The 11,463-nt window shown below is 48.0% G+C and overlaps 3 protein-coding genes and 1 non-coding gene across 4 annotated transcripts; 3 read left to right on the forward strand and 1 right to left on the reverse strand.

Annotated features, from left to right (window-relative positions):
- Window positions 1-4,635: 4,635 nt before the first annotated feature.
- On the forward strand, window positions 4,636-6,060 carry BDP55DRAFT_753933 (cytochrome P450; the record flags this gene model as incomplete). Its single annotated transcript, XM_060580703.1, has 2 exons — window positions 4,636-5,889; window positions 5,946-6,060. Coding segments are annotated over 2 exons (1,290 nt in total), but the record flags the coding sequence as incomplete, so codon positions are not given.
- Window positions 6,061-6,241: 181 nt separating this feature from the next.
- Window positions 6,242-7,009, reverse strand: BDP55DRAFT_627708 (uncharacterized protein; the record flags this gene model as incomplete). The annotated part of the gene is made up of 1 exon (XM_060571794.1): window positions 6,242-7,009. One exon carries the CDS (start codon window positions 7,007-7,009, stop codon window positions 6,242-6,244), a length of 768 nt encoding a protein of 255 aa, XP_060434731.1.
- A 512-nt stretch (window positions 7,010-7,521) lies between these two features.
- Window positions 7,522-7,616, forward strand: BDP55DRAFT_t58. The gene has a single exon. It is a non-coding gene; the product is annotated as a tRNA-Ile (tRNA).
- Window positions 7,617-9,040: 1,424 nt separating this feature from the next.
- BDP55DRAFT_724602 (family 10 glycosyl hydrolase) lies at window positions 9,041-10,456 on the forward strand (the record flags this gene model as incomplete). Its single annotated transcript, XM_060578906.1, has 4 exons — window positions 9,041-9,295; window positions 9,370-9,425; window positions 9,481-9,729; window positions 9,790-10,456. 4 exons carry the CDS (start codon window positions 9,041-9,043, stop codon window positions 10,454-10,456), a joined length of 1,227 nt encoding a protein of 408 aa, XP_060434732.1.
- Window positions 10,457-11,463: the final 1,007 nt, after the last annotated feature.

The following is an 11,463-nucleotide window of genomic DNA, read 5'->3' on the forward strand; positions in this document are numbered from 1 at the left end:
AGCCTTATGGCGAGCTGCAACCATTGCAACCACCCACGGAAGCATGGCAATCGGTTACATGGGACTTTATCGTCAAATTACCAAAGTCCAAAGAACCACTCACGAATGTATGGTACGACAGCATCTTGGTTGTAGTCGACCGACTCACCAAGTTCGCCCACTTCATACCCTACAAAGAATCCAGCAGCGCAGAGGAATTAGCGTACACGTTCCTCAAAAACGTTGTTGCCAACCACGGCAGGCCGAAAGAGATCATCTCTGACAGAGGCTCTCTGTTTACTTCAAAGTTTTGGAGATCTCTGATCTCGCAACTTGGTACAGATCACAAACTGTCAACCTCTTTCCACCCGCAAACCGATGGTCAGACAGAAAGAATCAATCAGATTCTCGAAACATATCTCCGTTGTTATGTGAACTACGATCAGAACAATTGGGTAACATTGTTACCAATGGCCCAATTCGCATACAACAGTGCAGTTGGCGAAAGCACAAGAGAATCTCCGTTCTACCTGAACTACGGATTCCAGCCAACAGCGTATGGAGAAGCACGACAAGGACCACAAGCTGTGAAAGCAGTAGCAGACGTGGCGAAACTCAAGAAAATCCAAGAAAAAGCGTCCTTGGATCTCGAGTTCGTGCGCCAACGTATGAAGAAAAACGCGGATAGATCAAGGATTGGAGGACCAACCTTAGAAGAGGGAGATAGCGCCTATCTTCTTCGCCGCAACATCAAAACGAAACGACCAAGCGACAAATTGGACTACAAAAAACTTGGACCTTTCGAAATCATTCAGAAAGTCTCAAACGTCAATTACAAATTGAGACTCCCAGACACAATGAAGTGTCATCCAGTCTTTCACATTTCACTTCTTGAACCAGCACCCAAGGGTTCGCACACAGAAGACCACATCATCGTGGAACCAAACGAACCAGAATACGAAGTCGAACGAATCATCGACCACAGGGTCAGGAATGAAACACGAGAATTCCTGATCAAATGGAAAAACTACGGACACGAGGAAAATACATGGGAACCCATCACGAACCTCCAGAACTCCCGGCAACTCCTTGAGGACTATCGGAAGACTGCACCAACGGACCCAAAGACGAGAACTCATCGCCAATCCCGAAAGTAGACCAGTCCACATCATTTGGAACTTGCATAAACTGCAACTCCTCGACCATTCCACGCTCATGAGCATCCAACGCGGACTCCAGAGCGTCAGATTCATCCATCTCTTGCATTCCACGACGAAAGGTCTCGGCTTGACGCTCACGCACCAACCTCCGAGTTTTCCGAATGCGGGACAAACGACCAGCGGCAGTAGCCATCAACGACTGAAGACGGGCCAACTCCTCATGAAGCTTCAATAGCTCCTCACCCGCCTTCTCCTCCCTTTCATCCCATTCTCTCTGCTGGGCATTGAGTTTTTGAACTACGAAAGAACGTTAGAAGATACAAAAAAAGGTGACGAATGAACTCACGAGTCGAAGCCACCAACACCCCGTCGCAAGACTTCTTCGCCTCAACACAAGTCCGACAACGAGAAGAACCTTCACCAAACCGACACGGGACCTTCGCACGGAAACAACGAGTGCAAGGCATATCGGCGACAACCGAACGAGCTTCGATAAATTCTAAAAGAGCAAGGCGCTCACGATCCTTTATCTCTGTCTTTCTGGACTTTGCTTTGGAATTCGATTTTTCAATTCGACCTGACATTGTGTCAGCACATTTCGACGAAACACTTGACGATTCCCCAACCTGGGAATGGACGACCTACTTATAGGCCTAGAGGACTAGACCTTTGAGAGGAGGAGCTGATGTTACGACCCAACACATATGACGAGGCCAGGGTCTCGCCCCACAAGGCCTGCGGCGGCTACCACACCATATATGCGGAGGAACGGATTCAGGGTGACTCCTCTCGGGTCGGAAGAACTATGGACAAGTCACGTGATGATAAGAAGGACCGACGGACGATAAGCGGTCCATGGACAGGACCGACGAGACAAAGGCGGTCCACCCCTGTAGGACCGACATCGTGATATCGGTCCCAACCACAAAGGAACTGTTCAGATAGTATACGGGACTTGTATATAGGATGGACTTGAGCCGGGCTCAAGGACAGACTTTCCATAGCTTCTTCAGCAATCAACTTAGTATCAGATCTTGCGATCACTTTCAGCTATCTTCACTGAGAACCCTTCTGACAAGACTACGATTGATCACCGAAGCCTTACCTACCTCACGACTTACAGACATAGCTTCAGGGAAGCTATCCACGACTACGACACGCTGTTTATTAGTATCGCAGCCTTAACTTCTGCAAACATACTCACTACGACTAGCTGGCCGTAACAGGTACGACCGTACTATATCGACCCTAGCAGAGTGATTTTTAATATATAAAAAGAAGAAGAGCTAGGGGAACTACCTTAACAAAACGATAAAGAATAACCAAGCGATAAGGGGTAGGAAACCATCCTTAACGAGATTATCGTTGCAGCACCCTTAGACGATAAGGTAGAAAAAAAACTAGTACCCTTACCGTAAATAAAATACCGAGGAAGACCCTAAAAAGTACCTTAATGGTAATTCATATTTAATACTAAGGCTACTACTATCTTTTATACGGCCAAAGAAAAAGTAGATTTTATAATAGTGGTTAAGTTAAAAGAATAAAGGATAATTATAATTATAGGACGACCGTATAAAGGCTTTAACCTTATTAAAGCCGATATATTATATGATCGAGGGGTCTATAAATTTATCACCTACGACCTAAAGAAGTACACGAACCTCTATATCTTTAAATTATAAATAGTTTATAAGATCAAAAGAAAAAGGATAAATTAACTATATAAGAAATTAAAGTATATAATATAAAGCTATAGCAACGTTAAGAAGGCGGCACTACTTATGCAGTTACCGATAGTTTAGCGCTATAGCTAATAATTAATAATAGTATTAATAATATTATTATGGTAAAAAGGATACTGGATCTAGAGTCGTGATATTACCTAGGTATATACCTAATCGGTAATAAGGCTTATAAGGAAGATATTAGCTTATTTATTAAGAGAGATAGTAAGTAAATACCCGGATAATATAATTATTAAAGTACTGAAGCTACTCTACGGCCTTATAAAGTCAGGTACTTACTAATAGGTAATATACTATGATTTCTATATCGACAAGCTCTTAATAATTATATTAATATACGATCCTTACTTTTTAGTTTTTATATATATAAATAATCTATTTAGAATCGTTGGAATATAGACCGACGATATATTAAGGCTTTTTAATACGGCCTTTATAAAAAAGGAGGATAAGGAGCTAGAAAAAGTAAAGTTTACTACTAAACTAAAAAAGATCCTTATAAAGGACATATTATTTACATTTAACGGTAGGATCCTTACGATTAAGGGTAAGAATATCGTCTTCTAATAGAAAGGGTAAGGTAAGAAGATCACCCTTATTAACCTAAAGGTAACCGATTACTAAAAGCGGTATAAAGTAGAGCTCGTACGAGGAGCTTATATTATAAGTATTTATTAGTTAAAGGCTATTTTTAACTATGCGAAGGTAGCATAGGCTATTTTGCCAACGGAACGTAACTTTAATACCCTTAATTAATAGCTATAGTAGCAGTAAGTAAACCTCGATAAAGGGCTTATATACTAACCTATCGACCTAAGGGAGGCAAAGCTCTATATATTCGTTAATAGCTTATTTATAAATAATAACGACCTTATATCGTAATTAGGATATATAATAATCCTTATTAATAAGGTAATAAGAGAGGAGAACTTCATAATCCGTAATAATATTATCTATTATTCATTAATAAAGAGTAAAAAGGTTATATAAAGTATACTTACTTTAGAGGTCTATAACATAGTTAACGGTATCGATATTGTATATGCGATCTTAACGATACTAAAGAGGATTACCGATCGATTTAATATCTTTACGATATTAATAATCGTCTATACCGATTTATACTTGCTATATAAGTGCCTTGTTAAATTGGGTACTATAAAGGAGAAAAGGTTAATAATAAATATCATGGCCCTCCGGTAATTGTATAAACGCTACGAGATCTTTAAGATCCGTTAGATTAATAGGGATAATAATCTAGTAGATATTTTTATAAAGATAATGCCTAATAAAGGGCTCGAGTACTTTGTTAGTAAAGAAAGGGCGATAATATGGATAGAGGGATAGGTAACCTATAAGGAATAAAAAAAGGAGGAAAAGGGGGCAGCCTTAGCGAAGGAGCCCGAGATCAAATTATATTTCTAACCACCGTAGTTAAGTAATAAAAAAGAGAGATAGTCAGTATCGGATTAAAAGTCTAATTTAACCTTAAAGTAAGGGGCCTGTATAAGGGCCACTTATAGATTATACTTATAAGATCTATAGTCTACCTAACCTCCGGTTAGAACCTCCTTTTTACACCTTATACAGAAGTTAAATATATATAGATTTTGACCTCTTCGTCACCCACGGTTCGAACCATCCCTGTAATAGGAATACCAACAGTATCAGTGTTTCACAAGTTAGTGGCTAATTCAAGACGAGAACTTCCTCGAACTCATGCCAGTGGATTTACTGACAATTGGTGTCACAGATTCGTTGTTCTCGCTTCTGATCGCGACATTGCCCACAAGGTCTTTAAGTCCCCAGCATACGCCGAGCCATGCATCGTACCCATCGCAAAAGACATCCTCGGCCACAAGGCCTGGGTCTTTCTCCAGGGTAGAGAACATGCCGAGTACCGAAGGGGCTTGATGCCCCTGTTCACCAACAAGGCAATGGCAACCTACCTCCCGGTTCACGAGAAGGTGCTGGGCGAGTACTTTGACAAGTTCGTCGCCGCCAGCGAGGCAAACAACGGAAACCCCATGGCTTACATGGCTCTCTTTCGCGAAATCAACTGCGCGCTTTCGTGCCGTACCTTCTTTGGCGACTACATCTCCCAAGATGCCGTCAAGAAGATTGCCGACGACTTCTACCTCGTCACCGCAGCCCTCGAACTCGTCAACGTCCCGCTTTCGATGTATATACCCGGAACAAAAGTCTGGCTCGGCAAGCGTGTCGCTGATCAGGTTCACGCCGAGTTTGCAAAGTACGCCGCCGCGTGTAAAGCCAACATGGCCAAGGGCGCGACACCGACATCTATTGTTGACCACTGGGTGCTGCATATGATGGAGTCCAACAAGTATCGCGCGAAGGTTGCTGCTGGAGAGACTGATGCCGTGAGGCCTTCAAACATGATCAGAGAGTTCACCAATGAGGAGATCTCAGAGACGCTTTTTACCTTCCTCTTTGCATCGCAGGATGCGTCAAGCAGTGCTACCACCTGGCTCTTCCAAGTTCTCGCGCAGCGCCCTGATGTCGTCGAACGTCTTAGAGAAGAAAACCTTGCAGCGAGAGGCGGTGATGGCACGAAGCCCTTTGACCTCCCCATGCTGGAGTCCCTCACCTTCACCAACGCCGTCATCAAGGAGCTCCTCCGCCTCCGGCCGCCCGTCATCTTCGTTCCCTACCTCGCGACTAAGAACTTCCCCGTCACGCCGAAATACACTGTCCCCAAGGGGTCGATGATCATTCCATCATGCTACCCGGCCCTGCACGACCCTGATGTCTACCCCAACCCCGAATTCTTCAACCCTGACCGATGGATCACCGGAGACGCCGAGTCTAAGACTAAGAATTGGCTGGTATTCGGTGCTGGGCCACATGATTGCCTCGCAAGGAGGTATGTGCCGCTGACGATGGCTGCCATGATTGGCAAGGCGGCGTTGGAGATCGACTGGAAGCATCATGCAACGGAAAAGTCGGAGGAGATTAGGGTATTTGCTACTCTATTCCCCATGGTAAGTCTTCGGCCACGTCTAAGTGTGTAGATTGTAGATGCTAACTTTGTTCCAAGGATGAGTGCCAGTTGAGCTTTACCAAGCGACAGTGAGACGAACTTGCTGCAATGGTATTCGCCTGTCTAGATGTGCTACTTCTACTTGAGCACGTAGGTCTGCTTGTAATCATGGTTATGCTGGGAAGCTTAATATCATAGGCCATCATCTTCAAACGAAAACAGTTCCAGTCCGCATTCAAATTGTTCTTGACCTTCTCTTCCTCATGCTTATTCCCTAACTGAAACTCTCTTCCTTATGTTGCAACCGAGAAAGCCCCAACCAAAGAACAGTCCAATTTCCTTGAACCCAACAATTAGGTACTATAATCCCAGATGTCAGAAAGGTCATCTGCAGCAGCCTCCAGCGCCTGCTGCTCTTCCAGGCTAGAGGTCCAACTTCCATTCCCGGCAAGGTGAACTAATTCAGAGTACTGAGGAGGGGGGTTTATCGGGGATGAAGGGAGTCGCTGAGAACTGCTGGAAACGCTGCTGACTTCCGAAAACACCGGCATCAAGGGGACTGGAGCAACGCTATCCCGGTAAAACATTTCCACCCGTCGCGAGCGGAGTAATGGTAAGGATGGCTCGCCGTGGAATTCAAATTGTCGATGGGACGCTCCCCCACCAAGGATAGGACTCTCCGCAAACTGCCGACGGCCTCGCGAAGACTCTGGAGCTGAAAAACTCGATCTGTTGGAGGGATAATGGTTAGGACGGCTGATCAAGGCAGGCACCAGAGATCCTGCATCTGATGATATCGCACTGTGGCTGGTATCAGTTGGACGCCGAGGTGTGATCACGAATGGGCCATCCACTTCGCACTCAATCGTCATCGAACCTTGACCCAAGTAGCACTCCATGTCAGGAAGTCTGATGTCGGTGCCGTTGGCTGCGAATGACTCTGAGTACTCGCTTGTGCCGCGGCATTCCGCAGAGCTCGCTGCAACGAGCGGTATAGCCCGGATGGAAACTCGCAATGAAAAGTTACCAGCGCGACGACGTAATCGCCGACTACCCGGAAGCGTGCGGCTGGCTGAGGAGGACGGCGCCTCAGATCGACTGCGCTCAGTTCGGAGTGGCATTGTAGGCCAATCACTGCTTGAGCTTTCTGTGGTGTAAGTTGATGCCCAGTTTCGCTTGAAGACAAATGGAAGCTGCAGTTTACTAAAGCTGTTACATCAAGTCTATTTGTAGATGCAAGTACTCTCGAGTCGTTCTACATAGGTAACTAATATTTGTCTTTGGAATTCTACAGCGGGAGCTAAAATAGTTGTTAGACTTGACTTGTAGCTATGAGAGCGTTCGATGTGCGGCCAAATGAAAGCGACTTCCATCTGGCTGTCGGTTCCGCCTCTAGACAACTCTCGTAGAGTCTATGCCAACAATTCAATAAAAGGTTCGTGAAGGCCGTTGAATCGGAAGTAAGAAGTCTCCAAAGAAGCGGACTTCAGTAAGAGACAAGGTGTTGTAGCTTTGTCCTCGGTTTTGCCCCCCTTGTTCGCGCTGAATGAGCCCGCAGGTTGACCTTGTGGAGCTGAGGACAGCTCGCCCAATCTCAAGCGCTTTCTCGCTGTCACATAGCAACTCGGAAACGGGTCGGTTAGCTCAGTTGGTTAGAGCGTGGTACTAATATTTCACCTGAAATGTTGTGTAATGCCAAGGCCGGGAGTTCAAGCCTCCCACTGATCACATATGTTTTGGTGAAGGCATCATTTACGATTTTGCTGAAATGCCTGGTGTTGAGGAGAAGTTCTTGACAGGCGTCTGAACACGCTCGGGGCACGTTGAACGCAAATTTGCGTTTGAGTTTTGTGTGCAGTGGAGAAGTTGCCGCTACCTCCAGACTAGAATTGGAGAAGAAGCGGCAGTTAGCTGCACTTCTATCGCGATTAACCTGACTCCCTCGACTTCACGATACGCGTCAAGTAAGTGGCCAGAGATCGTGTACCAATCTTGCTAAGATCGGAATGCCGGGACTGCAAATAGTCGCGACAATCCCCCACTAAATTATTCACTGCCCATTGATCCGCATGCTCAAATTGTTGCGCTTGATAGCCGGCGGTGGCCGATTTTCCACTTCCAAACAAGCGCGTCTGCGACTTCAAATTGGCTGTCCTGCCAAGCATCAGACGCCTGCTGCGATGTAACTCTAACGGGAAGGCAAACGAAAAGATATTCAGGCTAATATGGAGTGCGGCAATGGACTAACCCTTGACTTTCCCGTAGCCACGGTTCCCTGACTATCAGGGCCTTCATCAAAGACCCTCGAGTTTGAATTTCATTATCGTACCGTGCGTGGGTGACTACTGGTGGAATATCCTCAGATCCTGGTATCTGGACCCGGACCTTGAAATGAGCTCGTCGACGCCCACCACTTGCATACCACGACAACCTTTCTTTCTCGAATAAACCCTTTCTTCTGTTTCCTCCGTCTGCGCAGCAACCCCGCGCTCACATGCGACCATGAAAAAATTCTTGGTAATGGGCCTACGGCGCAGGCGGGATGCCCACTTTCTCCCCCTCGCGCTAGCCCAGGCACAGAAATTCTCGGAGCACCCTCCGAGCACCAAGTCAGTTTGCCAGACATGGCCACGGCACTGCTGCTGTTCCTCCGTCTGACTTGCGCGGCCAATGTGCCCATTTGGTACAGCGAGACACCGAAAAAGTTCCCAGAAAGCTGCACATGACGCGATCGAGAGAGGTCGAGTCCGGGTAAAAAGGTTGAATGGGTTTGCAGGAGATCTGATGGTCCTAACTGCTTGATGCTGAACGCTCACGATGATTTCCTTAACTTTTACGAGTGTGATTGGCAGCGGGAAGCATATCCTTCGGGCCGGCGATGCCACACCACACGTGGGAACGTCGAGAATGCAAGACTATTCCAAGGTCATGTCCGACGGTCAGACATCCTGATGAGAGCCAAGGCCGGAAGCTGAACGCCATGCAATGTGACCCCGGCTAGGAACTCGGCGGTGATGGTAATTCGAGACCATCTATAAGTCTACGGTGCCCGCCACATGGAAGACGTCAGTTGGAAGTGGTGCTCTAATTGTCAGACGCGTGCGCATCGATCGGATAATTGATCATCACTTAATATCAGAGAGCCGAACATCATGTACGCCAAGACTGTTCTCGCGGTCTTGCTGGGCTCCGGCCTCGTGTCGGCTCAACTAAACACCCTTGCCGTCCGCGCCGGCCTGAAGTACTTCGGCACGGCCGTTGATGAGCGCCGCACTACCACGGACGCCGCCTACATGGCCATCGTCAACAATACCGCTGAATTCGGTTCCTTGGTACCTGAGAACGGACAAAAGTGGGCGTATACCGAGCCTACTCAGAACACCTTCTCTTACACCTCGGGAGATGATGTACGTGAAGCGCCAATCGCTGGGATCCGAATCGCTAGACTGAACGCGGGCTAACGAGATGACCTTTCTCCAAGATCCCGAATATTGCAAAGGCAAATGGACAGATTTTGAGATGCCACACGTTGACATGGTGAAACCCCCTCACATCTAGGTGTTGGTGGTGCGCAACTCTGACCAGGAACCAGGCACTCTCAACTCCCAAACTGGGTCTCGAGCGGATCATGGACAGCAGCAACCCTAACTGCCGTCATCAACACGCACATCTCAAACGTTCTGAAGCACTACCTTGGCCAGTGCTACGCCTGGGACGTCGTTAATGAAGCGGCAGCCGACGATGGAAGCTGGCGCACCAGCGTTTTCTACACTGTCCTCGGCACGGATTACCTCCCCATCTCCTTTAGAGCCGCCAGGGCCGCTGACCCCAACGCGAAGCTGTAAGTCAGAAAGGCACCTACCTCTTACGACCAGGTCCCATCACTAACGCAACGACGTAGCTATTACAACGACTACAACCTGGAGTACAACGGCGCAAAGACCAACCGCGTCTATGAGGCCGTCACCATTGTCCAGAATGCCGGTGCCCCCATCGACGGCGTCGGCTTCCAGGGCCACCTGATCGTGGGCTCCACCCCGGGCCGCAGCGCCCTCGCGACCGCCCTCCGCCGCTTCACCGCCCTCAACCTTGAAGTCGCCTACACGGAGCTCGACATCCGACACTCCAGCCTGCCCGCCTCCAGCGCCGCTCTCGTCACCCAGGGTAACGACTACGCCAACGTCGTCGGCTCCTGCCTGGACGTTGCTGGGTGCGTCGGTGTCACCATCTGGGGCTTCACCGACAAGTACAGCTGGATCCCCGAGACTTTCAGCGGTGCCGGTGATGCTCTTCTCTGGGATGCTAGCTTTAACAAGAAGCCTGCGTACACGTCTGTTTCCTCTGTTCTCGCTGCTGCTGCCACTGGTGCCGTTCCGACTACGACTTCTCGCGCGACGACCTTGATTACGACGACCACGTCTGCTGCTGCGACTACGAGTACTGCTGCCTCTGGCACGGGGCAGGTTCGCTGGGGCCAGTGCGGTGGTATTGGCTGGACTGGGCCTACTACATGCCAATCTCCTTACGTCTGCACCAAGTCGAATGACTACTACTCTCAGTGTCTCTGAGCATCTGCAGTCCCTCATCAATGAGCTCGCTATCTCTTTCTTGGGCAATGAGCAAGACGTGGAGAGGGTATGGCACTTTCAGGCATGGCGGGGTAAAGGTGGGGTTGGGTTCTGTAGGTCCTGTTGTTTGAACGAGATGTAAATACTTTACCTTCATGTTCATACTTACTTAGTTCTGTCGAATCATGGCAAATGATTCAACTGTACACTCTCGTTCTACGCTTTTCTGGGTTCTGTCCGTTCTTTCGATGCGGTGCTTGATGCCTTGTGCAACCATCCACGTCACGATTGACAATCGCACGGAGCCTCAGTCTTTCACGGGGAAAACCCACTCAATCTCGCTCCCGAGCTCCCAGACTAAGCGTGTGATTGTCGCTACCTCGCTTCAGTATGGTGACTACACGTAAGCATCGAGGTTATAGCATGCTTGCCAATTGGACCTCCTGATATCGTGCTGTACCTCGGCTCGTCGTCGTAGAGTTCAGTACTCTTAAGTCCGGGAGTATAAAAGTAACTTGGTAGAAGCTGAGGTAAGGATAGGTACGTTTTAGAGACTTGAGACTGGAACCAGCTTCACCGCCAAATCAATCACCCACCATCGAAGTGTGTCATGTCATGCAGAGTAAACGCCGATGGTAATCTCCCTCATCGCCTATCGCCGATGGATATTAGGAATTTGTAATGATGCCGCGGAAGCGGCGTAACACAAAGGGAGGGCAGCCAGGACAGCACAGGCTAGCTGAGGGGAAATCAAAGACTATTCTGCGAATCTGCGATGCGATCGAATGACACGCGACGCCGGCGTCCCGGACGATCGGCAATAAGCACCTTAGTGTATACCAAGCATACTAACGCACATGTCTCCGTACCTTAGGTTGAGAAAGGGAACTAGAAACAAGCCAGCGAGCCAAGAAGAACGTCTGCCAGCGCCTCCGTCAGCAAGCTGCAGCAGAAAGAATGGAACCGGTCCTTGACTATTGCTCGGGAGGAAGCGTACGGAGTACATA

Source organism: Colletotrichum godetiae (assembly GCF_030913485.1).
Source record: "Colletotrichum godetiae strain CBS 193.32 chromosome Unknown BDP55scaffold_5, whole genome shotgun sequence".
In the NCBI taxonomy this organism is placed as follows: Eukaryota; Fungi; Ascomycota; class Sordariomycetes; order Glomerellales; family Glomerellaceae; genus Colletotrichum; species Colletotrichum godetiae.